Source organism: Mycotypha africana (genome assembly GCF_025528875.1).
Source record: "Mycotypha africana strain NRRL 2978 chromosome Unknown BDF20scaffold_2, whole genome shotgun sequence".
In the NCBI taxonomy this organism is placed as follows: domain Eukaryota; kingdom Fungi; phylum Mucoromycota; class Mucoromycetes; order Mucorales; family Mycotyphaceae; genus Mycotypha; species Mycotypha africana.
Window position 1 is genome coordinate 1,726,321 of NW_026515726.1, and position 23,886 is coordinate 1,750,206.

Genomic DNA, 23,886 nt, shown 5'->3' on the forward strand with positions numbered 1-23,886 from the left:
CTTGTTTCTCTGCTACTCCATTCATTTTGCTTCAATAAAAAAAAATGGCTGAAGAGGAAGCTTTCCAACCTTTGAAAAGGAAAAGGATCACAACCGACATTTTGTCAACCGGATCCATCAACTTTGCAGGACCTCATCAACGTGAAGGTAGCCACTTTTTTTAACAGTTCCAATAGTGTAATGAGCTCTTTTCTAATGGCCTAGTAATACTCATTTTGCTCTACAAGATAAAATAAAAAAGTTGGAGGAACTTGTAGAGAAAGTCAAGCATGAAAACTTGATCTTAAAAACAGACTTGGAAGCGAAAGAAATCAGCTATAAATTGGATTTGGAGTTCAAAGGAAAAGAAATTGATAAGCTTCTCCACAACAACAGAGTAATCTATCCTTGAGCGAAAGCAGATAACTGAACATACGCTTCATAAGCTAATTGAGCTGTGTTCTTTTTTTTCTCAGTATCTCGAAGAGCAGTTAGTGCTCCAAAGCAGTCGGTATGACGAAGCCAAAGAGACTTTAGCTAAATTTAAAGAAAAGCATATCGATGAAATGGTATGTTTGAAAAAAACGAGCAACAAAGTGGTGATATCGATTTATTTTGTTGAACACATGTGTAATACTTTTCTCTTCATGGTTTGAATGAGTAGAAAAATGTGACCGACGCCTTGGGGCAAGAAAGAGATAAAATAGCAAAGCTTGAACGAACAGTGAAAGAGCAAACATTGATGCTACAAACGACCCAGGATGAATTTACCGCAACAAAAAACGAACTAAATAGCAATATGGAACTATTAGAGAAGAGCAATGCTGATTTAAACAAATCTGTAAGGTTTCGATCCCACTAATTTGTTGCTTTCTGATCTAGTACAGCGAGAGTAACCGTTATCATGAATTCATATTATAGCTTGAAGAAAAGTCAAAGAAAGTCATCGAGACGCTTCAACATGAGCAACAGTTACTGGAGGAAATCCGTGCGCTAAAGAGAAAAATACATGATCGAGACGATAGATACCCTTACGCTAGCAGCAGTAATAGTAGTACTAGCAGTAGCCATAATGACAATGATAACGAAGCAAAGGTGAAAATGATTATGCAAGATTATTATCGTAAGTTTGCAACGATCAGAGTAGAGTAGGGTCGTCCAAAAAATGCCATGCCAACACAGTTCTACCCTTCCCCCCCCCCTTCGTAGATGTCTCTGCTCGTTTGATGAAGATCGAAGATGAAAAGAAAAAGTTGGAGAAAGACTTGAATTACTATAAACGTATCAACCAGAATATTGAATTACTTCGAGAGGAAAAACAAAGCCTTGCTCACAGAGTGAAAGAGATGGACACGATCCGTGAGCGTAACTTTGTACTAGAAACCGAAAACATGAAATTAAAAGCTGAGCATGATGCATGGGCCTGTTATCTTGCCAACAGTAACAATACAACCTACAATGCGCGAACACCTGAAAGTATCATTTATCAACTGACGAAAGAAATAGAGGAGTACAAGTACTATCAATTAGTGGCTGAGCAATACAAAGAGGAATTAAAGGATCAGCTCAATGCTGTCCATACAATGGAGCAACATCTGGACGAGATGAAGCAAAAAATGCTGGAATACCAACAGTTACGTGCAAAAGATGAAGCCGCTCAGCATCTTTGGAAACAGAATGAAGATACCCTGAAGACGCATATTCAAATTCTGGAAAGTCAGCTAAAGATGTATGACAGTGCTACTTCATTAGAAGCAACTACAGACCAACAGCAGGACAGTAGTACTACCTTCGATGACCTCAAAACAAAGCGAATTCAGGAACTCGAAGCACTTCTCAAGCAATTAGAGGACAAATTGACCACTCAAACGCAACAATTTTCTGAACAGATATTACAAGTCGCCAGTAATGATACCACTACCGCTATGCCAGGGCCTTACGAATCTCTGGCTTCAGGCGCACGTCTGACAGAAGTGTTGACTCAACTTCAAAAGAAAGAAGAAGCTCGTTTGATAGAATTGAAAGAGACTCAAACCCAACAGAAACTATTGGAAAAGAAATACAAAGCAACAAAGGAACAACTAGACGAGCTACATAGAACAATTGAGAAGAGAAAACAATTGGAAGCTTTCACAGCGGCTCCTGCTGTTGCGACTGCTGCTGCTGCTGCTGCTGCTGCGACTGGAAAAGAAGAGAGTGCTGAACAGCAAGTTACCTTTGAGGATAAGGAGATTGACCCAGATACCCAAGGATTCAAGACTGTAAAAATCATGTATTGTAAGGATAGCCCTTCAGCACAATTGAAAGCGATTCGTCATAGTACATTGGAACGATTAAGAAAGGAGAATAAGGATCTTTTGGTACAAATTCTTCAGCAACAAGAGCAACAGCAGCAAGGGCATGAGCAAGAGTGTGAGACAATTTCTATTCCTCAAAGTACTTTGGCGAACCTTCAAAAAGACATTGATGAACTTCAACAAATGATACAAAAGAAAGATAAACGACTTGCTCGTGTCCAAAGTGTATGGGCGAGTCGATTGGAAGACGTCCGTCAGCTTGTGAGTAAACTTTTAGGTTACGACATTGTGATTCTTGGTGAAGCCTACAATCTGGTCAAATTGATTCCTATCAGCCCTTGTATCCACAGTGCGTCCGAATTACATTTCGCCATTAAACGAGAAAGAAAAGACAATGCGTCGATCGCTACAGCAGGTCATCCACAACAGCGAAAGCACGTTGAGGGTACGATTGAAGACGAGCATTATCGTTACATTCTGCGCATTGTAGGAACCGAAAAGGAGAAATGGATGAATCACAATTTGAGGAATCTTTTCACGCGTTTTATTGCTGAACAGCGGAATATTCCCGTCTTCTTGAGTCATGTCACGAATGAGCTGGCAGTGGAAGCGCGACTTTTGGAGGACACAGAAGGAGACTATGATCCTGAGTTAGAAGACGAAGACATGGACCATGGCACATCATTCTTAGAACAAGCACAGGATGGTTATCAGTACGACCAAGATATGCTGGAAAACGAGGTGACTGAAATGTACCAAGACCAACAAGATCAAGCTCTAGAGGAGGAGGAGGAGAATAGGATGGATAAGGAAGAAAGCAACAACGAAGCTTATACAGAAGGCTATGAAAACAACAACGGATTGTATTTGAATGCAGAACAGCAACAACAGCTGAACCAATTACAACAGCAGCTTCAACAATTCAATCAACAAGGCCTGCAGAGTCATGGTCCGGAACAATCTCAATTGAGTGGATTTGGACAAACAGAGAACACGGAAGTAGTAGAAGAGGAGGACTATGATTACGATGAGAACAATGAATATGATCGTGTTCAAGAAGATGCTTATGATGAAAATGAATATATCAATCAAGAAACAGAGTATATGGAGGACAATGAAGACCATACGATGGAAGAAAGTTATGATGAAGAAGAAAGCTATGCCAGTTATGACGAAGAGGGGGATAATGATCGACATTACGAACAATCTCAGAACCGTGTTCAGGGCGGACATAGTCATGATGAACCCTTATTGATTGATGATTCTTCTGATGACGGAATGAACGAACAGGAAGAAGCACAAGAAGCACAAGAAGAAGAAGAAGAAGCAAAAGAGGATCAAGAAGAAAGCTTTCTTATTGTGAATGAGAGTGATGACAATAATGAAGAGAACGAAGATCAAGTCCATTCTGCAGAAGAAGAAGAAGAGTCGGAAACAGAATATGGACAACTCACAGAAGAGGGCTATCTTCGACAAGATGAACCTGTCATTGCAGGAGATCCCTCCGATGTGAGCAGTGATCACGACGGAAACGAGGATGAAGAAGAGGAGGGTGAAGGACAACAGCATGAACATAACGAAAAAACGTCTATTACTGAAAGTGACTTGGTGACTGAAAATGATGACGAAGGTGAAGATGAGTTAGAAGAGGATATGGCAGAGGAATCAGCGATAGATGAGAATGAGCACGAACAGGCACCTTCGCAAGAAACACATACAGACGTTACTGAAATAGCTAGTCATGAAGATGTTGAAGAAGAAGCGATAGAAACACCCATGGAAGAAGATGATGGTCAACCTGAACAAATTCAGGAATCACCAAGCGATACAAATGAAGTGATGGAGGAGAAGGAGGAAAACAGTGATATTTCTAGAATAGTAGATGTCGTTTCTCATGGTATTGCGGCATACCATAAGCAGAATGAAGAAAAAGCTGCGGCTGCGGCTGCTGCTTCAGATACGATCAAGGATGAGAGCGCTGATCTAGATGCTATTGATGATCCTGCGAGCGATGAATCTACTGTAAAGCAAGCCATTTTTGGCAATGATAACGATACAGTGATGATGGATGAAAGTGACGTTCCTCACGACAATACATCACCTGTTATAATTGACAAAGAAGAAGTATCTGCCAGCACGACCATCACAACTACCATTACCGTCACTGAAGAGAGCACAGTGGAATCATCCTCTAAGGATCACAGCAACGATGTTGTTGTTGATGATGATGATGATGATGATGATGATGATGATAATGCATCTGTAAAACCAGACGAAACTGTAAATAACCCTGTCGTAGTTATTCATAAGGAAGCAAGAGCCGTAGAGAGTCTTGCAGAAGATCCTAATGAAGCCCAGTCAGAAGCTATGGAATAAGACTATTCTCTGTATATTTTACAAAATTCTTTGGATGCTGAAAAGACGTTATTGAGTTTATGCTCTATTATTTATTCCTATACTCACTCATTCATGCATTTTTTAATTGTTCAGTGTATAAAACATAACGAAAATTGTGTAACATGTCACGTATCGAAAAGATAGATTTGCACCATCTTTTTTAAGGTGATTTATTGGGTTAGTTTTTTCTTTTTTAGATCAAAACAGAGCTAAAACATTTTCTGCGAACTTTGCAGTGGCTCATAATGATTTTTTACTTGATTCATGCAAATCAGAAAAAGTATAAAGAAAGCCCCCACCTTCTGATTTCAGACACAGCAATGAAAGGGTGCAGTTTCGACCTTGATTTCAAAAAATGACCAGTAGAAAACACGTTTGAGAAAACCTGTTTAAACGATGAACAAGCTTTATGGTTGCTTTTCTCTATGTGTAATCTTACAACTTCAAATTCGACATGTCACAGGGCCATTTTTGTTGTAATGCAAAGTTTTTGAAAAGAGTATTCTTTATCCGATTGGATTTGGAGGGTAATAAGGATTCTGAACCCTATGATTGGTTACTTTCTCGACCTTGAACGTACACAAAACAACTCCTTTTTTTTAGCATTGTCGTTTTTTATTGTAACCTGAAAAAAAAAAGCCAATTCTTTTAGCTGCCTTTTTTTTTTTACTCTTTTCTACGCTTTTATCAGTGCTCTTTTTTTTCGGTCGTCTTAACCGCTACTATTTTTTTTATATATATACAGTTTTGTTTCTTTTTTGAACGCATAGGTGCATAGTATATACATGACTACTTCTTTTACTACGAATGGCATGAGTGGGGCTGGTTCCTCACTCTTGCTAGAGACGACACAACGATTTCTCGAGCAAGACAATAGGAGTCTTGTCAGCAAACGACACAGTCGATCGTTGGACCTTCCTGACACCCTGAGGACAGTTGCCACTGGCTCACGTACAAGTGCGATGATACCGTCTTCAACTCCGCCTATGTGCACGACGCCTTTGACGAGTGGATCAAGTACGATGAAACATCAACGATCAGCTTCAGAGAGTGACTTTAAAAACCATATGAAGAAATCAGGACAGCAGGATCCGAACAGTCATAGTATGGCTAGTCCTTCTCCTAGCACGACCACTGTACCTCCTCTTCCTTTAGCCTCTCCGCCTACTGACAGCCATCATTATAATAATATCTTTAAAAGTTATCGTAAAAAGTTGGCAAGGACTTCTATTGGTTCCGCTTTTTCGATCAATTTTAATATGAAACAGCAAAATGCCAACAAATATGCCAATCATGGTACGTCTTGAGTACCATTTTGCCAGTGTCGCATTTCACTGAATCTATTTTTTTTTTTTTTTTTTGGGTAGGTTTAGAAACGAGTAGTTCAATAGGCATTATTGAAGAAAAGGAGGAGCATCGACCATCACGAAAACAACAACAACAACAACAACAACAACAGCAGCAATGTAAACAACAACAAAAGAGCAGCAATCTTCTGCAGGAACAGAAGAATAATACGAGTTTAGAAAAGTAAGCATACAAACATGCATATCCATATATGTGTTTATCCTTCGCACCTACCCCTCTCCTTCCCCGTATACAATATACATATTATGTATTTATAGACAAACCTCCTATAAACTCGTGGTTTGATGGAATCATTGATTGATTTATTTATTTACATTTCATTTAGACGATCTCTACCGACCAATCTTAAAGACGATATCAACCAATTTGCCATTGAAGGATTCGCTCGAAAATATTTTGCAACGCATAAAAAGGGGCTGTTATTATTTAAGCGTACGATACCCAGAAATGAACTGTTATGTTGGACAAAGGACAACCTCAAACAGCCCCTCATTCTTAACCCGACGGTTTCCAACAGCCATAAAAAGGATGCTTTGAGATGCTTCAAGATTCTGCAAATGCTCATGAAAGACCGACCTCGACCGCGGCAATTTAACGCTATCACCAGCTGTCAAGAATTGCTCAACTACGGTATCACGAGGGGTCCATTACGAGACGAGATTTATGTTCAAATATGTCGGCAGCTCAACCATAATCCTCGTCCAGAGAGTCGTCGATTAGGCTGGGTGATCTTCTGCGTCCTTTGTATTAGCTTTCCGCCTTCCAAGAATTTGGAGAGCTATCTGTATCGATTCGTTGAGCAGCAACAAAAGGAACAGCGCCACCACGAGGACGACAACGACAACGACAACGACAACGACAACGACAACAACAACGACGGCGTTGGCGACGGCGTTGGCAACGGCGACCACGATGATAACAGCAAAAAGGAAAATGATATTGTGATTTTGACAGAATATGTACAACACAAACTGAAGAGAATATGCGAACGAGGAGCACGAGGCAAAGTACTGGCGGAAGCAGAGATTGAAAGGGCCATGATAGCTCCTTTCAAACCGTCTGTTTTCGGTGAATCTTTGGACACCATTATGGAATTAAACGCGCCATGGCAAGACCTTAAGATACCCAAAATTGTTCATTTTCTGACAGAAAGCGTCTATGAGTTCAATGGTATTATGACAGAAGGCATTTTTCGTATACCTGGTGATGCAGACGCCGTCACTGATTTGGTAAAGTGGGACATCTCTTCCCCCCCCCCTTTTTTTTATGGTCACATAAGTGGGGACGATGCCAGTACTAAAGTTTGATTTTTTTGGTTTGTATCCCATCCTTTAGCGTATTCGTATTGAAAATGGTCACTATGACGCTACCGGTGTTCATGATCCTCACGTTCCTGCTTCTTTATTGAAATTCTGGCTACGAGATTTGGCAGAGCCTTTGATTCCCTCTGAATATTACCATGATTGTATTGAATTTGCGCAAAACAAGGATAAATTGTTGGATTTGGTAAATTCCTTACCCGATATCAATCGACGCATCACCTTGTATATGATTCGATTTCTGCAGGTATGGATCATGGAGCGGGGCATGATGAAAAGGATGCCATAGACAGAGAAACAAAGCAGTGGAAAAAACTAATTGAATTGCCATGTGTAGGATTTTGCTGAAGCGGAGGTCATTGAAAAGACACGTATGAACGTATTTAATCTGGCTATGGTATTTGCTCCCAACTTTTTAAGATGTCCTTCAGCGAACTTGACAACGATTTTCGAGAATTCAAAATATGAACAAGCCTTTTTGAAAACACTGATCACGGTTCTCGATATTGATAAACAGCAATGCCTCTACCATAGTGATGAAGTGTATGCCAAACTGAAGAAGCAATAATGATAGAGGAGCGGGGCCTTTCTTACTATCATGGTATCCATTTCGTTCATTTTTACAATCTACCATCCAGTCATTTTCTTTTTTTTTTTTTTCCTCTACTACTATCTTTCGACCTACATACAGACATATATACTTTACAAACTTACTTACTTACTTACATAGCGTTACCTTATATTCTATTCTATTATATCCTATCCTATTCCAATTGCATCTTTGTCTTTTTCTAATTATATTATCGTTCTTTCTGTCAGTTATCCTCTTTCTATTTCCAACAAGTCGAAACAAAAGAAAGAAAAATTTCTAAATGCACAATAGCTTGTTTGAATTGAATAGTGGGGTTGTTGAATGAGCATGGCCCATCAATGAATTTTGGTTTTGTGTTCCCACAACGTCTCGCTCTCCCTCATCCGCGGGATAGGAGCTTCTTTTCTAAGAGGAAAAAAAGGGGAATTCAATTTTGATTGTTCGTCCCGCGGGGCGTCTCTATATAAGAAAAAGTTCTCCCTTTTCTCTTTGGCCCTTTCTTTATTTTTTCTCCAAAGTATAGCTTGAATATGACTTTTCCATCCGATCTCACTCTTTTTGACGACTCCTTGCTGGACCCTCAAGTACAGGCAGCCTTACCTGATGGTTATACGTTGAGAGCTTTACGTTCAAAGGATTATGAAAGAGGCTTTCTTGACGTATTAAAGGTTTTGACAGAAGTGGGACATCAAACAGAGCAGGAATTTTTAGGTAAAAAAGAGCCAAAGAAATGGGAAACGTTGCTTTCTATCCTGTTGTGACCCTTTCTAAATGAAATAATAAAACAGACCGTTTTATGTACATGTACAAGCATAATGATCAATGTAAGGCAGCATTTTTGCGTTTTTTTGTTTTTTTTTTTCTTTTATTTATAAACAGGATACCTTCCAACATCGGGCTAACCCTCTCTTCATGGATTAGACCATACGATCACCATCTCTGACAAGAACGATAAAATCGTTGCTGTCGGCACCATTCTCGTCGAGAGAAAGTTTGTTCACCATAATGGCTTGGTAGGTCATATTGAAGATATAGCCGTGGATCAACATCAACAAGGCAAGAAATTAGGACTAAGAATCATCCAAGCTCTTAAATACATTGGTGCTCGACGTGGATGCTACAAAGGTAATTTTAAAATCATCTCGGCAATGTTACACGGCGCAAACAGAGGAATTCCATGCGTTGCTGATGCCTTCTTTCTTTTTTTTTCAAAAAAAGTCATCTTGGATTGTTCAGAAAAGAATGTACCGTTTTACCAAAAGTGTGGATTTCAACAAAAGGAGGTTGAAATGGCATGGTATGTGCCTCAAGAAAAGGCACGCTTATAATCTCTGCTGTAGTGTTATCCATCCTCATACTGTTGTAGTCATGTAGAATAAATAAACATACCCCGCTATACTATTGTGAAACGTAATGACATCGACGTTTCTGCATAAACTCATATCTACACTCTTCATTGATAGACCATGATCTTTTGAGAGACATAGCGGACCCGGTTTCTTTAGAACGCGGGTCACGCATTTCTTAAAATCCATATCACAGGAGATCGATTGGCCATAAAAAAGAAACGCGGTAACTGATGGGGATGTTTATTTCATTAAAAAAAAAGTAAATAGTAGAGTGAATGTCTATGGTGTTCTCATGGATAAGATACCTTGCTCAGTTGATCTAAAATAATGGGATACGTAGTGATATGATTATCATGGCCCCAAATGGTATCCATGTGTTCATATCCTTCTAATCTCTCGACATGAACTAAATCTAACATAGGGAAGGGGTTACATGTTTGAACCTTCTCCACAAATTTTTGGCCATCTACTAAATAGTCTGCCGTTCCATAGAAAACCACTAAAGGCAATTTTCTCTTGCTACCCACTGCTGACAAAGGTAATGGCATGCTGGAGACAGTGGTCGTCGTCATCGATGTGGCCCTGTAGCCATCTTGTTGTTGTTGTGGTGGTGGTGGTGGTGGTGGTGATTGAACATATAATAGTACGCCTTGACGTCCCCATCCAGAAATCCAATCTGAAATCAGGCGGACACTCACCGGCCGCGGGGTAAACTGAAAATACTTGGCTTTTCTTCTACGTAACCAATGATGGTCCCACCAATTGAACAAATACGAAAACATGCTGTAAGCCATAAAGCAGAAAATCTTGGGTCCTATGATCTGTTGAGCCACCGACATGATGGGTAAAAAGCAACCGTTGCCTAACGAAGTGAAAAAGGGTTTTAGACACACACATGCACACACACACACACACACACACCCTAAGCTTTTCATTTTCTTACCAAATAATAACGTATAAAACCAATCGTTCAACCCGATAAGTAAACTTAGAGGAAAGTTTCTAAAATGCACAAAAAAAAATAAAAGTAAAATGAGCCTCTCTCTTCCTTCTCACATCCATTTTCTGTCCATACTTTACTTGACAAGTTCTCCGGCATACACAGCAGGCGCTAAAGCGATGAAACAACTCAGGCTATCTGCAATTTCAGGACACAACGAAAGAGCAACAAAAGCCTGAGCATTTCCCTGAGAATGGCCGATATACGCGACCTTGTCCACTTGACTATGCACCTTGACGTGGTCCACCATGGAGCAAAAGTCGTACACACCCAATTCTTTGAGGCCCCAATTCCAATATTCATGGTCTTTATGGGAGAGTGAGATATGGCCGAATCCTGCAATCGAACGGTTGTTCCCCACCCAGACGTCATAGCCTGCATCCACAAGCATAAAGGCAAGTGATTTTTCTTCGTTTAACACAAATGCGCCTGAGCATTGGAATAAACCATGACCAAGAAGTACAGGAGGTTTTTTCTTGGTATCCTTTGCACCTATTCCATAGGAGTGAATTTAGCCTCTCGCTCTCTTTTTCTAAACTCACTAAATTCTTGATAAAAAAAAAAAAAATGGCATGCCTTGAAAAAGTTTCGAGATTTACCTTGAGAAGGCTCTGGTGGACCTTTTTTATAGATGCGATGCATTTTCAATATATATCCATCGGGTGTCAAGACTTGATGTGTATCACATGCATAGCCCCAGCGTCGAATATAGTAGGTTTCGTCCTGTGATAAGAGCTCATCGAGCGCCTCTTTTTTCTCGTCCATCGAATGATGTCGTTGATCGCCTGATGATTGTAGGTGAAGCACCGTGGTTTTATAGATGGCTACACTGACAAGAAGAGCGAGTATCGGTAAAGAGAGTAAGCTAGAGATAAAAGATCGCATCGTAAGCAGGAATTTGTCCACAAGCCTTCTTTGGATACGCTTGACGCTAGGGTTTTCGATGTCGTGAGGGACCGTGGTGGTGGCGAATGCCTGTGTTCGATAGGCATCTTTGAGATCGAAGCATGGTGGCAAAGGCTTGCTGTTGCTGCTGTTGCTGCTGTTGCTGCTGCTGTTATGTTTACTACTGTCATTGTAACCAAGATGATTGGCAGAAGTGGCAGTATATTGTGCTGTATAGATGATATCCTTGAAAAGCTTGTTATTGTCAATTAAGCATGATGTAACATCGTCTGTTAGAGCCATGTTGCTCACAGTGAATTAGCAAAAAGCAAAGAATTGGAAAAGAAGCCTTCAAATGGTAAGCTGCAAAAGAAAATATGTATACTGTTGGGAAAAAAAAAAAAAAAGTTGCGAAAATTGCGATTTTTTTTTTTTCTTGATCTGATTCAAGTGAGCAGAAACACCAACACGCATTGACAGAAAAACTAGGTTGGAGGATTCCATTTTTAGAAACTTAGAACCCCGCACAAAAGCTACTGTACAATGTCGATTGAAACCCCGATGGTTGGGATGAACCAAGGATCACATTTGAGATTCCACAAATCAAAAATCAAGCCTTTCCAATGACTTATTTGTATGGACATTTTTAAAAAATAAACAACCTTGTATGAGAGCCTTCCATTTGTCAAAGCGTCCGAGAGAGCTACAGCATAACAATGGCCAAGCTCTCATGATATCAAAAAAGAACGTGACAAAACCGAACATAGGCTAAAACGAGGAATGGATGAGGCGTCGTATTGTTTCCTCTTTCACTGAGCTGATGAACAGCAGTGTGGAGCTATCAGTTATCTGTAGAATGCAGTACTAGTATATGAGAACGCCTTTTGAACAAACGCTTCAAATTTATCGCTGCCACGCGTTCAGTTACAAGCAGGTAATGTTATTTTTCGCCGTATTGAACACGGTTTCTCTTTTCTAAAGAGATTGAGATAGTTACAGGTAACCAACCTTGATTTCGGCACTCACTCTTTCTAGGTTTTTTTGTTTCTCCTTCCCGATAGGCTAAAAATAAATTCTTTCAATTCATCCGGAAAAATTGTCCCAAATTATAAGCTTAAAAATGGTGATTTGGAGCTTATGTAAATCTTTTTTTCTTTTAATTATAAAGTAAAAAAAGGACCTTCCCCTTTTCTTTTCTTTTTTTTTTTTTTTTTCGTTATCCACCATGACGCCTACTGACAGTTACTCGCCTACCTCTTTACCAGCACCTGGCAAAATTATTATACATGACTACCGTTCAAAAGATACACCTGTTGTTATTCCCGACTCGTTAAAGATCTTACAGTGGAATGTAGAACGGAATTATGGTAACTGATGATGCTTTTCCCTCAAAGTATTAGAGAAAACATGAGAAAAAAAATTGGCAATCGAGAACCTGGTCACTCACATTGAATTTTTCCCGCACGCGTTTGCCTTTTTTTTTTCCAACAAAACATAGAGTCAGAAGCCATCATCAAGACCATACAAGATTTAGATCCGGATGTGATTCTATTGCAAGAAGTAGATATATTTGTGAAACGATCAGGCCATCGAGATCATATGAAAGAGCTATGTCAGTCATTAAAGTTATTGGGAGGATTTGTTTGTGAATTTCATGAATTGGATAGTCCTGTCCGTAGGCTACGGGATGCTGTAAGTTTAGGGGCGGGTTGTCTTTAAAAACAAAAAACAAACAAACAAACAAACCCCATGGTTGCGAAGGAGAACGACGGTAATGACATTGATTCCTATCGCATGGTTTATAGGGCGGTGGAATGCATGGCAATGCCATCTTGTCAAAATACGACGTGGATTTTAGAGTGCTGAAACATAGTAAAAAGGCTTTTGATTGGGAAAAACATGGATCATGGTTGAAGGAACCAAGAAAAGGAGAGTAAGTAAAAGGGGGAAAGCTTTTTTTTTTAAAAGAAGGCAAACAAGGTTGTTAAGCGATTCTTGTGTTCATGCTCTATGATTTAGACGATACACATTAGTAGGAACAATAAAAGCACCCAAATTGCCACCTATTCTATGTTACTGTGTGCATTTAGAGGTCTTTACAGGCATCATTGACCGGATCAACAACTTTGCCGATGTGTTTGAAGATGCTGCTGTACGGATAGAGGAGTATCCTCACCAGATTATCAGCGGGGATTTGAATACAATGGCCCATTCTATTGCTCGTCTATCACGAACCTATGCACGCGACCGCTACCGATGGATGTCGTTGGGGGATACAGAGAGTAATTGGTTTGACCGGCATGTGATGGCCGTGTTCCGCAACGACCAAGACGAACAATACGCGTACAACCTAAGATTAGCAGCTGGCGGATTTCCTTTCTCGATGCTTCCTGTTCGTATCATTAAACATTTACCCCTAGGGCTGCTGACGTTCGTGAGCGGATTCGAAAAAGAGACACTGAAGAAGGCCCGCAATCCAGGATTCTACGATCCGTGGGATCCTGACGAGATCACGTTGCATAATCCTCGCTATTTCGGCTTATTCAAAGCGAAATTAGACTGGACCATGGTACGGTGTATGGAAGTGAAGCAGAAATGGATAGGCAACAGAGATTACAGTGCGAGCGATCACGCCTATTTGATGGTGAAAGTGACACCGGACTCGAGCGACAAAATGGAAAATCTAAAAGAGACATGGAAGGTGCGACGTCAGCAATGGCAGTTGAACAAATCAGCACCGAAGAGAAGAGCAACGATTGGCTTGACAATACTTGGTTTAGCCATTGCATTCATTGTACAGTTTTACTTTTATTTAACACAAAACCGCATGTTATTCTAACAATAAAAAAAGTAACCCTTTCCCGCCGGGCCCCTTTCTTTGATTCAAAACAAGGATGCTGTCGGGACCCGAATGATATGAAAAGATCCCTTCTATAGAAAAGAAAGTTGGTATCAAATCAACGTTTTATCGCGTTGATAAAATGAGGCTTTCTATGCACAAAGCAAATAGAACTTTCCTTTTATAATACTGCCATGAGCTGCCGACGGGAGAGGAAGCTTAGATGCCGGTTTCGTAAACTGCAGGATTGTTAAAGTTCTCCGCTGACATCTAAAACTCAAAGCACACGAAAGTATGCTTTCAAATGAGCCATCCTACCTTCTATAAAAAGCGTGCATGGTTGAGTTAGTATCTACTTTTTATTTTTTTCAAAGACGAAGCGTGATCTTTGGTTTCATGAACATAACAAAAAAAAAAATGTTATGCCAAAGAAGAGCAACCTTTTGTACACTTGGAGAAGCTTTATCCGTTTTCCGGAAAATATCTATATTTTAAACCAGTACGATGAAGGTCATCCTTATTCTATTGAAATTCCACTCTCAGGCATACAATCCTCCTTGTTGACCAGCATCATTGATTGGATCAACCTATCGATTCACAACAATTTGCTGGCAAGTTATTTCTCTACCTCTTGCCCAAGTTGTGTATGTATAACGTGAGCTCCAATGCTCACCGGTTGTTTATTCACGAGCATCATGGTGAGCACAGTCATTGAAAAAGATATCAGGGGATAGTATTCATACTGTCCGGAAATAATATCAGTCAACATGGACCACAGTCCTGTAGTATTTTTTTCTTTTTTTATTATCAGAAGGAAATAACAACGGAAACTGCTCGATAGAATCGAACCACCGTCTCCATTTCCAGAAAAGACGGCTGCAGTAAAGGGCACTCATCTATCTATAGTGGCTGTCAACAAAAAAATGGATCGGGATCTATCTATGTGTGTTGTGGTTATTCGTCGATTTTAACTGTGAAATGAAAGAGTGAGGAATAAGACAAGAGAAAGTAAACACGAAAGCTTAGCGAAATCAAATCACCCTCTTTATTTCTCTTTCAAATAACAAACCAAAGAAAACTAAAGTTACTGCTATCCATCAAGAGTTGTACTGTTTGCTGTTTACGAAATGTGTATATCAAGATTCTATCGCTGACGCCGATGTATGTATTAGGATCAGATAATACTCAGTGAGTCAAAAGGGTTTCCGTAAAATAATAGGTTTTCTCCTTTACTTGTCTATTCCAGAGCAGGGACTGATTTGTAACTTGTTATCCCGGTAGATCCAGGGTGACCATGCAGTTACATCTATCCTTCAATATCTATCGGCCACCCGTTGCGTAGCTCAAATAGTGTGGGGGAGTGATGATAGATATTGGCTTGGAAGAGATATCGTGCGTCGTGTTCTTTTGATTTCGTGAACAGTTGTTGTATTGTTAAAGAGTGATTTGAGCCTTTTCTGTAATTCCAACCCTACTTTATGCCCAGGGAGCAGTAACATGACCTACTATGTTTTGGTTGTTGAATCAAACTATCCTATGAGTACATAGATCAATCCTGCTATTTACGTAAATATCCTATAGTCATAGATAATCCGAGTAAAAAACATATTTCAGAAAGATAACCTGTTCAATTCTTAATCTATATTCTTTTCTTATTTTATCTTTGGTTACTATACATAGCATCTAAGGTTCAAATGTATGCAATCGAACACACCGCTTACCTAACGGGAACGAAGATATGAGCAGTACTCATATCTGAGATCAAGTTTTATTTCACATTTCGTTAGACGTTTTGAATGATCTACTCATATAATATTGCCATCGTGCCTCAAATACGACAGAGGGGTCGTATTTTTATGTCCGTCCGTCTTTTCAGTCTCACATGCTTTCGCTACAGGATCCTCTGTGCTTTCAGCTGGGACCATCAGGTATCTTTGATGGGCTTGGGAAAAGAAGAATGGTATAGGAACAGTATATGAAGGGGAGGATGGCCCTTTGCTCTAAGTCAAAGACTTGCTTGGGCGATAGAGCGATGGTTCGCTATCGACCTTTGTGTTCGGACCGGAGGTAATGGGGGATCCACTGTGAATGTTATCTAAAAAAGGAAAAAAACTTTTTTTTACGTTTTTTTTGTTTGCCAATCAGAGTCTATGGATAAAGTTGGATACTGTTGGCACCAACACAAAACCTTTTTTTTTTGCATGAAATGAAGGTATTGTTATTCTTAAACTGATATCCCCTCCATTCGCGTAAAGTACCATCGTGTTTAGCTTCTTTATTTTTCCGGTGTAGTGTTTGAAGGCTTTGACACTTTTTTTTTTTTTTTGGAGTCTTTTTTTTTTTTTTTTTTTTTTTTTTTTTACTAGAACTCCATTTTGTGTATTACGTGAGTTTCAGTTTAGAGTGTTTGTCATGTTCATCAACGCTTTGAGTTAGGCATATATATTAAAGATAGCAAGTATAATTCAACAAAAGGTTTGACTTTCCCTACGGCTCATGCTCTTGCATTAAAAAACGACACTATAACAAGAACGAAACGGTGAGAAAACTCTAACCATATACAATGGCGTATATCTTGATCCCTTTCACAGAAAATCAAGAGCCCCCAAGTTTGGCCGGTGTGGGTAAATTATCTCCATTATAGTTGGTACACGAGGAATACCAAGTATTTTTTTTAGTCATATGTGTACACACACCCAACACACATACCTACATATACACACTATATACATGTATAATGTATATAGGTGTCATCGTGCCATGAAACAGAGTACCGAACCCACTTTACTGGGTAAAAAAAAGTCAAAATGCACATGCTTACGTTGGTAACAATGGCATAGTTAATACAAATAATTAGGGTTTATCTGAAAACGAGATGTATATAGTATTTCTTGTAACCGTTACTCTTTTAACCCCACATTATTATATTTTAAAGTTTTATCAAAGAAAGATAATATGACATTTCCTATAACCGGTAATTTTCTTTTTATCTTTTTTTCTCTTTGTCATATGTTGGACACTGTTGGAGAATATGTCAATTTTTAACTGTCTTTTTTTTCCTTTTTGTTGGGTGTCTGTGAAAATCAGTTGGCATCTTCAATGCAAAAACTTGCTTTTTGGCTGACGTACAAAGGCCCACGTCCAACTCAGTGATATGATCCTGTTACTGCTCTCTTTGACTATTGCCGTTTTATCAGGTTCGCTACTACGGTACATACCTACTCAATGAAAATTGAGTCAAGAATGTGTATGAATGGATTCGACACAATCACCGTCCTTTTTTTCATTCGATTTCTGATTTCGGTTTTTTTTTTTTTTTTTTGCGCCTATTTTCATGTTGCACTAGAGTGATTTATGATGTATCTTTTTCTTTATTTAGTGTTGCGATTAATAAGAGAATTTCTGTCACCGCACGCGCGCGCGCGCGCGCGCAGTAGTTTTATCTCTAGTTTCTAGTTTTTTTTTTTTTTTACATGGCCCACTTATCTCACCTTGACTTTGAATCATTGTGTGTTTAAACTAGTCTGCGATTGTTACTGGGTGACGATCCTGTCGCATTTTCTTTTAGCCTTCGACGACGCTCATTAGCACATAATTAGCCAAGCATGACAGTTCATTTTTTTTCTTCTCCCCGCCCCGCCACCCCTGCTCAAACCCTCACATGTCGCCCCCGTTGCCCTTTTGTTTATCAAGACAATCCACATCATGGTGTGAAATGAACACGATGAGAATTATAGCCAACAACAATGGTTTTTTGAGAAAATTTCCTTTTGTTTGGGTGTGTGTGTGTTTTTTTTTTTTTTGTTAAACTGGGGGAAGATGTGGAGACAGCCTTCCTTTGCTTCTACCGAAACTGTGATACTACTTTTACCGTTCAAAGAGTAAATAAAAGTCATTTTTCCAAGCAGTCTAATTTTCTCTGACGGTCTGTCGATGTGTGTGTGTGCTCGGTTTTTTTTTTTTTTTTTTTTTTATGGGAATTATAACACAGGCAACAGAGAGGATTGCCCTTTTTGACTTGATGAACACCAAATAATGTAAAGAGAGACCAAAGAGAAAAAGGCAGCGGTCTTTTTTAGGCACCTGTTGTACCGGTATAATTCACACGCGAGCAACTTTTTTCGCTTGCACGCCACTGAAATGATTGACCTCTTTGCTGTGCGGTGCCAAAAAAAGCAAATCATGGGCTTTTTTTCACCATGAGCTTCCAGATTTTTTTTTTCTCATTTTTTTTGCAACTCATACAGTGAAATGGTTTAGCCCCCTTTGAGATTTTTTACTCGCTTGTGAATTTTCCATCAGTTATACCCTTACATTTTCCAGATCGTGGTTTTTTTTTTGGTTTTTTTTTTTTTTTTGGTTGCTAAAATGAAAACAGGAAGCACGAGAGAATGATACGCCCGCAACCTATTCCTTTTTGCAACCTGTTCTATTTTGTCATGTAGCGCGCGTCCTTTTTTCTCCTCATCCCCTTTGTCAAGAGAAAATACAGAAAAGAAATTGGATGACAGAATCATGAAATCGTCATCTTTTTTTTTTTTTTTTTTTTTTTTTTTTTTTTTTTTTTTTTTGCTCAGTTCCAATACACGGTAAATTGATTGTCTAAAGGTGTGTTGTACCTGTGATGATGAATTGGATTTTTTTTTAAAGTTGGATCTCAGAAAGAAATAGCTCTTACCAAATAATGTACAAGGACAGACGAATTAACACGACGAATCAAAAAAGTGAGAGTTCTGGATGTAACTTTTTGTGGGGTATAATACTTGCCAAAATAGGCAATCGTCTCGACAGAGGCTCACTTTTTTTTTTGAGGTAACCATCATAAGCAACAGACAAGACAGAAAGGAACAAAAAAGTTATATAAAAAGAACCACTTTTTCATCCGTTTATTTTAGTTTTTTTTTTTTATTCATAGGCAACAAAAAACCAAAAGCTTTTCTTCTTCGTTTTTGTTTGTTCTTTCTTCAATTTATCTTTTTTTTTTTTTTAAATTCTTTTCATTTTTTGTTTTTGACAACACCCACTTTTTTTGTTCTTTTTTTTTTCATTTGAATCAAGGAGGAAAAAAAGAAAAAGCACACCAGAAAAAGCAGATATCATCCACTTGACAAAAAAAGAAAAATTATCCAGTCAACAGTGAAATAATACCGACAATTACAACAAACAGTTTAAATTATGTCCACAGTTAAAAAGTCACAGGATTTGGCCTTTCCAGCTTATATGACAGCTTGTGCTGTCTTGGCAGCTCTCTCCGGTTTCAACGTCGGTTGGCATATTAGTAAAGTTATCGTTCATCTATTATGACATTCTTGACAGCAAATCAAAAAAATTGACACATATTTATTTTTTCTTTAAAAAAAAAAAAAGGTGTACCTAATATGCCTGAAAGAGTCATTATGGGTGTCATTGAAGAAGATGGCTCTTATCATTGTTTACCCGGCACTCCCGATGGTGTATTACCTGGCTGTATGCCAATGAATTTCGACGTTTGGTAAAGATTTTGCACTTAGTAACAAAAAAAAGCTTTTTTTTTTTTTTTTTTTTCTCCTCGAGACTAACCCAAAAAAAACTCTTTAGGGGCTATACCATTGGTGCTTATGCTGTCGGTGGTTTCTTTGGTAGTATTGCTAGTAAATACTTCAATGTCTGGTTTGGTCGTCGTGATAACATTATGATGTCTTGCGGTTGGATGATTGCAGGTGGTATTTTATCGGCTTGTGCAGTCAACTTGACCATGTACGCTTTTGGTCGTGCTTTGGTCGGTATCGCAGCTGGTATGTGTGGTTCTTCTGTTGCTATCTACGTTTCTGAAATCTCTACCAACAAATCGCGCGGGGCGCTTGGTTCTCTTTTCGAATTGTTCTTGAATCTGGGTATTCTCTTGACACAGATCGCCGGTCGTTCCATGGCTTATGCTCCTGCCTGGCGTGCACTCTGGGCTATTCCTACCATCATTGCTGCTATTCAATTGGCCTGTATGTTCTTCTTGACCGTCGAATGTCCTCGTCGTCTCTGTGCCAATCAAAAATACGACGAAGCCTATGCTGCTTTGCAAAGATTGCGTGGCAAAGATGTCGATATTGAAGAAGAATACCAAGGCATGCTCGCTGCTCGTCAACGTGAATTGGACAGCCAACAAAAGCAAATGACCATCTGGGATATCATCTCCTGCAAGGACAGACACGTGAGCTGGAACACAGTGATTGTCATGGTCATTCAAGCCTTCAACCAAGTCGGTGGTATCGGTCCCATGTCCGTCTACTCTGTTGGTTTCTTTACTCAAATCTTTGGTGATGCTACGCTTGCCTCCAACATCTCCTTGGCCGATGCTGCTGTCAATATCGGCGCTACCTTGGTTTCTGTCGTCTTCATGCACAAGGTGGGTCGTAAGGGTTTCATGATGATTTCCACCGGTGGTACCTGTATTGCCTGTATCTTCATGGTCCTTGGTTCTAGCTTGAAGAACTCCAGCGGAGGTCAAGGTATTGGTGGTTTGGCCATTGCTGCTGCCATTATCTTTACCGGTTCCTACAGTATGGGTTGTGGTGTCATTCCTTGGATGATTGCTCCTGAATTATTGCCCATGCACGCTTTGGCCTCTGGTTCTGCTTTGGGTGGTGCTTCTAACTGGTTCTTTAACTTCCTTATCAACACGATCTGGCCTCAAATGAATGCTGGTTTGGGTACTTACTCTTTCATTGTGTTTGTCGCCATCAACTTGTTTGGTTTCCTCTTTGTCACTTTCTTCATGCCCGAAACTACCGGTAAGGATCTTGATGATCACGATAAGAAGAAGACAGAGGATGTTGAAGATGGTACTGGCAGTAGCTCTGATGCTAGTCATCAAGGAGACAATAAGGACGAAGAAAAGAGCCATCATTATTCTCACATTGAAGTAGCTCAATAAATCTATCTCCTCTTCAACCCAAACTTACTCTATTTACTACTCTATTACTCTTAATGCTGCTGGTTACTACTACTACTACTGCTGCTATTCTTTTTCTACTCAGCCGCGCTCTCCCCCCACCCCCTCCTATACTTTATTATTTTACTAGTATCTTATCATCACCTTTTGTCTCGCGCAACCCTCTCTTCTCCCAGCTTGGTCAAATCCCCTATCTTGTCATCTTTCAACATGTTACTACCTCGCTTCTCTTTCTCTATACCTTCCGAATGTACTATATCAAATAGCATATTTCCTCATTTCTCTTTTTATTTATTTCTATCATCCCCCCTGCTCCCCTCTTCTCTCTCTCTCTCTCTCTCTCTCTCTCTCTCTCTCTCCCCGTTTTTTCGCAACAAGTCATTTTCTTTTTATCTGATCAATTCCAAATAAACGACGAACACCCTTTTTAAACAAATTTCTATTTTTAACATCTTGAGTGTGTTGAAAAAAGCTTTTATTAGTGTTTAATAGAACGCCACGTGAACTGCGATTCAATAGGAATGTTTATTATTTCAAAGCCATGTTAAGATCTTTGTCAAGATTTAGTGCAAATTCCAGGAACCAACCAACAATGAATTTTAAAATTTTTCCTTTTTTTTTTTTTGCGGCTATGGACGGAGAGTCAATGCCTCCATCATTTTAAATTGTTCTGTACCACCACCACCACCATCGGTCATCGGCTGCACGGACATATAGACGAGTGATGAGAGCGTTTGAACATAAAAGCAGACATGCATGCACTCACTCATTGCAGGTGAATGAGCGCTCATACATACGGGTTCTCCGCAGAAAAAAACCTAATGGATTCGACATGGGTTGCCTATCGAGCAATGAAAATGCAGATTTCTGTTCCATTCATTAGATACTTTATATACTTGCATGGCATGCATCCATGTATAAGAATAATAAAAATAAACTAGAGTTCGGATCGAATGGGCAAAAAAAGCAGAAAAAAAAAAAAAAAAAAGCCAGAGATAAACATTTACTTAAAAAAGGTGCTCTCTCTCTACCTACATCACTGTCGTTGTCAAGGTAAATTTGTTTCACTTTTTTTTTATATTTTTTTCGGACAGTAACCCAAAATAAATCCAATGTTGGTATCTCGATTCAAAGGGCCATTTTTTCGTCATACAATAACAATAATAGTATCCTGTTCCTATTGTTCATTATTACTAATTACCCAATAAATAGCTACAATGGCTGCTCTATTTTATATTTCATTTCTTATATAAAAAAAAAAAAGGAGTCGTCGTCATCAATCATTATCATTATCAATCAAATACTCAACATTGAATGCTTGGGAAAAGTGGCGTAATAGCAGCTCTCAATTTGCATAAAGACAAAAGGGAAAAAGCTAACAAAAAACGAAAGGGAAAAGGAGGCAGGATTTAATTAAGGATCTTTCATGTGATTGGTCAACCTAATTACTGTACATAAACGGTTGTTTTAAACTTTTTTTTTTTTTTTTTTTTATTTTTTGAAAAAAATATAGAAGTGATGGATGGATCCTTTCTTTTCTCTTTCCTTTAGCTTTGCAAAAAAAGAAAAAAAAAAAAAAAAGTAAACAAACTTATACCAATTCAGACCGATCATGATTTACACAGCTACTTCTACTTCTTTCAGTATGCGCAACAGCAGAAAACACAACAGCAAGAATCTCTCTTTGTGCCTGCCAAAAACGCCTTCACCAGAGTCTTCCTCCACCTCTACTTGTTCATCCTCCTCGTCATCGGCTTCTCTCTCGGCCATTACATCACCGCCGCCTCACACAGCTTCCTTTGCTACCACACCTTCTTCCTCTTCTTTTACTACATCACCGTCTTTATGCCCTACGCAATATCCATTGCTTCATGAACCTCGTTACGATAACAAAAATGCTTATCCAAAGGGACCTTCCCATATCATGCCCTATTTATACCTTGGTTCAGAAAAGAACGCACTCGATACCACCCTCTTAGCTCAATTCGATATTTCCGTCATTTTGAACGTCGCTGCGGAAGTGACCATTACCACCCCACCCCATCAGTATCATCAAAACATGACCCTCATGAAACTACCTTGGTATCATGGCAGCGATATTGATCTCGACAGGGCCATCGACATTATAGACCAGGCCAGGGCACGGCAGCAGTCCATCCTTGTTCATTGTCAGTGCGGTATTGCTCGTTCCGCCACCGTCATCATTGGCTACATTATGAAATTACTTCAATTGCCTCTCCAAGAAGCCTATCACTATGCAAAAAAACTAGCGCCACCTATCAATCCAAACCTCAACTTGTTATTTCAGTTACGAGAGTATGAGCAAAAGTTGCTGATTTTACAAAGGCTGAATCCATGTGAAGACACCCTACTGCTCCTCTCTGAGTCTGTGGGGTCTGCTACGACGGCTAGAGCCGCTACCGATACAGTCACCGTCTCTGCTCCAGAGGCATCGACTCCTCGTCTTCCTTCTTCTAATTCTACAACAACAGCTACTACTACTACTACTACTACTACTACTACTACTACTACCACAACAACAACAACAGATGCCTCACCCTCCAAAAATAACACGAATTGGTCTCTCATTAAAAAAACGGCTCCTGTTTGCTGTTGAACAGATAAAACCATGACAATGCATCTAGAAAACTATACCTACATCTTTAAGCTGTAAATAATTCATTCTTTCCTCCTATTGTGTATAAAAAAATTGTATTCCTCCTTCCCTGCCCCCCCCCTCCCTTTTTTTTTTTTTCTTTATTATTATCATCATGCACATCCTATTGCCCTCCCTCACCGCCCCCTCCCCCTTTTTTTCTTTATTTATTGTATTGATTATAACGAATAAAAAAAAAAAGAAAACTTTATATCTACTCTTCATTAAGGCGCAGCTATGTTATACAGGACGCGTCCATAGGTGATGCGAGCTTATTCTT

At 39.4% G+C, this 23,886-nt stretch overlaps 7 protein-coding genes across 7 annotated transcripts; 6 read left to right on the forward strand and 1 right to left on the reverse strand.

The window, feature by feature from the left end:
- The first annotated feature begins 656 nt into the window (after positions 1-656).
- Positions 657-4,703, forward strand: BDF20DRAFT_295336 (uncharacterized protein). Its single transcript, XM_053075126.1, has 3 exons — positions 657-825; positions 901-1,102; positions 1,189-4,703. The coding sequence occupies exons 2-3, from the start codon at positions 1,081-1,083 to the stop codon at positions 4,650-4,652; spliced, it is 3,486 nt and encodes a 1,161-aa protein (XP_052939273.1). The 5' UTR covers positions 657-825; positions 901-1,080; the 3' UTR covers positions 4,653-4,703.
- Positions 4,704-5,361: 658 nt separating this feature from the next.
- Positions 5,362-8,043, forward strand: BDF20DRAFT_985289 (uncharacterized protein). The gene is made up of 5 exons (XM_053085187.1): positions 5,362-5,969; positions 6,041-6,203; positions 6,367-7,270; positions 7,377-7,607; positions 7,698-8,043. The coding sequence occupies exons 1-5, from the start codon at positions 5,459-5,461 to the stop codon at positions 7,926-7,928; spliced, it is 2,040 nt and encodes a 679-aa protein (XP_052939274.1). The 5' UTR covers positions 5,362-5,458; the 3' UTR covers positions 7,929-8,043.
- A 334-nt stretch (positions 8,044-8,377) lies between these two features.
- Positions 8,378-9,487, forward strand: BDF20DRAFT_852805 (acyl-CoA N-acyltransferase). Its single transcript, XM_053080101.1, has 4 exons — positions 8,378-8,663; positions 8,741-8,776; positions 8,874-9,077; positions 9,171-9,487. Exons 1-4 carry the CDS (start codon positions 8,483-8,485, stop codon positions 9,278-9,280), a joined length of 531 nt encoding a protein of 176 aa, XP_052939275.1. The 5' UTR covers positions 8,378-8,482; the 3' UTR covers positions 9,281-9,487.
- A 34-nt stretch (positions 9,488-9,521) lies between these two features.
- BDF20DRAFT_852809 (Alpha/Beta hydrolase protein) lies at positions 9,522-11,566 on the reverse strand. Its single transcript, XM_053080102.1, has 4 exons — positions 10,901-11,566; positions 10,382-10,793; positions 10,245-10,303; positions 9,522-10,163 (listed from the first exon to the last, which is right to left on the reverse strand). The coding sequence occupies exons 1-4, from the start codon at positions 11,487-11,489 to the stop codon at positions 9,592-9,594; spliced, it is 1,632 nt and encodes a 543-aa protein (XP_052939276.1). The 5' UTR covers positions 11,490-11,566; the 3' UTR covers positions 9,522-9,591.
- Positions 11,567-12,956: 1,390 nt separating this feature from the next.
- On the forward strand, positions 12,957-14,088 carry BDF20DRAFT_295386 (uncharacterized protein). Its single transcript, XM_053075127.1, has 2 exons — positions 12,957-13,119; positions 13,206-14,088. The coding sequence occupies exons 1-2, from the start codon at positions 13,001-13,003 to the stop codon at positions 14,023-14,025; spliced, it is 939 nt and encodes a 312-aa protein (XP_052939277.1). The 5' UTR covers positions 12,957-13,000; the 3' UTR covers positions 14,026-14,088.
- A 5,315-nt stretch (positions 14,089-19,403) lies between these two features.
- Positions 19,404-20,932, forward strand: BDF20DRAFT_815039 (general substrate transporter; the record flags this gene model as incomplete). Its single annotated transcript, XM_053077040.1, has 2 exons — positions 19,404-19,516; positions 19,603-20,932. 2 exons carry the CDS (start codon positions 19,404-19,406, stop codon positions 20,930-20,932), a joined length of 1,443 nt encoding a protein of 480 aa, XP_052939278.1.
- Positions 20,933-22,490: 1,558 nt separating this feature from the next.
- BDF20DRAFT_852818 (protein-tyrosine phosphatase-like protein) lies at positions 22,491-23,692 on the forward strand. Its single transcript, XM_053080103.1, has one exon. It carries the CDS (start codon positions 22,563-22,565, stop codon positions 23,565-23,567), a length of 1,005 nt encoding a protein of 334 aa, XP_052939279.1. The 5' UTR covers positions 22,491-22,562; the 3' UTR covers positions 23,568-23,692.
- Positions 23,693-23,886: the final 194 nt, after the last annotated feature.

Bases quoted from the DNA above. Each gene is read 5' to 3' on its own strand.
- BDF20DRAFT_295336 (XM_053075126.1), top strand. From the start codon at position 1,081: ATGATTATGCAAGATTATTATC. The intron at 1,103-1,188 runs GTAAGTTTGCAA...CCCCCTTCGTAG, and splicing joins GATTATGCAAGATTATTATC to ATGTCTCTGCTCGTTTGATG.
- BDF20DRAFT_985289 (XM_053085187.1), top strand. From the start codon at position 5,459: ATGACTACTTCTTTTACTACGAATGGCATGAGTGGGGCTGGTTCCTCA. The intron at 6,204-6,366 runs GTAAGCATACAA...CATTTCATTTAG, and splicing joins AATAATACGAGTTTAGAAAA to ACGATCTCTACCGACCAATC. The intron at 7,608-7,697 runs GTATGGATCATG...TGCCATGTGTAG, and splicing joins ATATGATTCGATTTCTGCAG to GATTTTGCTGAAGCGGAGGT.
- BDF20DRAFT_852805 (XM_053080101.1), top strand. From the start codon at position 8,483: ATGACTTTTCCATCCGATCTCACTCTTTTTGACGACTCCTTGCTGGAC. The intron at 8,777-8,873 runs GTAAGGCAGCAT...TTCATGGATTAG, and splicing joins GTACAAGCATAATGATCAAT to ACCATACGATCACCATCTCT. The intron at 9,078-9,170 runs GTAATTTTAAAA...TTTCAAAAAAAG, and splicing joins TCGACGTGGATGCTACAAAG to TCATCTTGGATTGTTCAGAA.
- BDF20DRAFT_852809 (XM_053080102.1), bottom strand. From the start codon at position 11,489: ATGGCTCTAACAGACGATGTTACATCATGCTTAATTGACAATAACAAG. The intron at 10,794-10,900 runs GTAAATCTCGAA...CCTATGGAATAG, and splicing joins TCCACCAGAGCCTTCTCAAG to GTGCAAAGGATACCAAGAAA. The intron at 10,304-10,381 runs GTAAAGTATGGA...TGTGCATTTTAG, and splicing joins TATGCCGGAGAACTTGTCAA to AAACTTTCCTCTAAGTTTAC.
- BDF20DRAFT_295386 (XM_053075127.1), top strand. From the start codon at position 13,001: ATGCATGGCAATGCCATCTTGTCAAAATACGACGTGGATTTTAGAGTG. The intron at 13,120-13,205 runs GTAAGTAAAAGG...TCTATGATTTAG, and splicing joins AAGGAACCAAGAAAAGGAGA to ACGATACACATTAGTAGGAA.
- BDF20DRAFT_852818 (XM_053080103.1), top strand. From the start codon at position 22,563: ATGATTTACACAGCTACTTCTACTTCTTTCAGTATGCGCAACAGCAGA.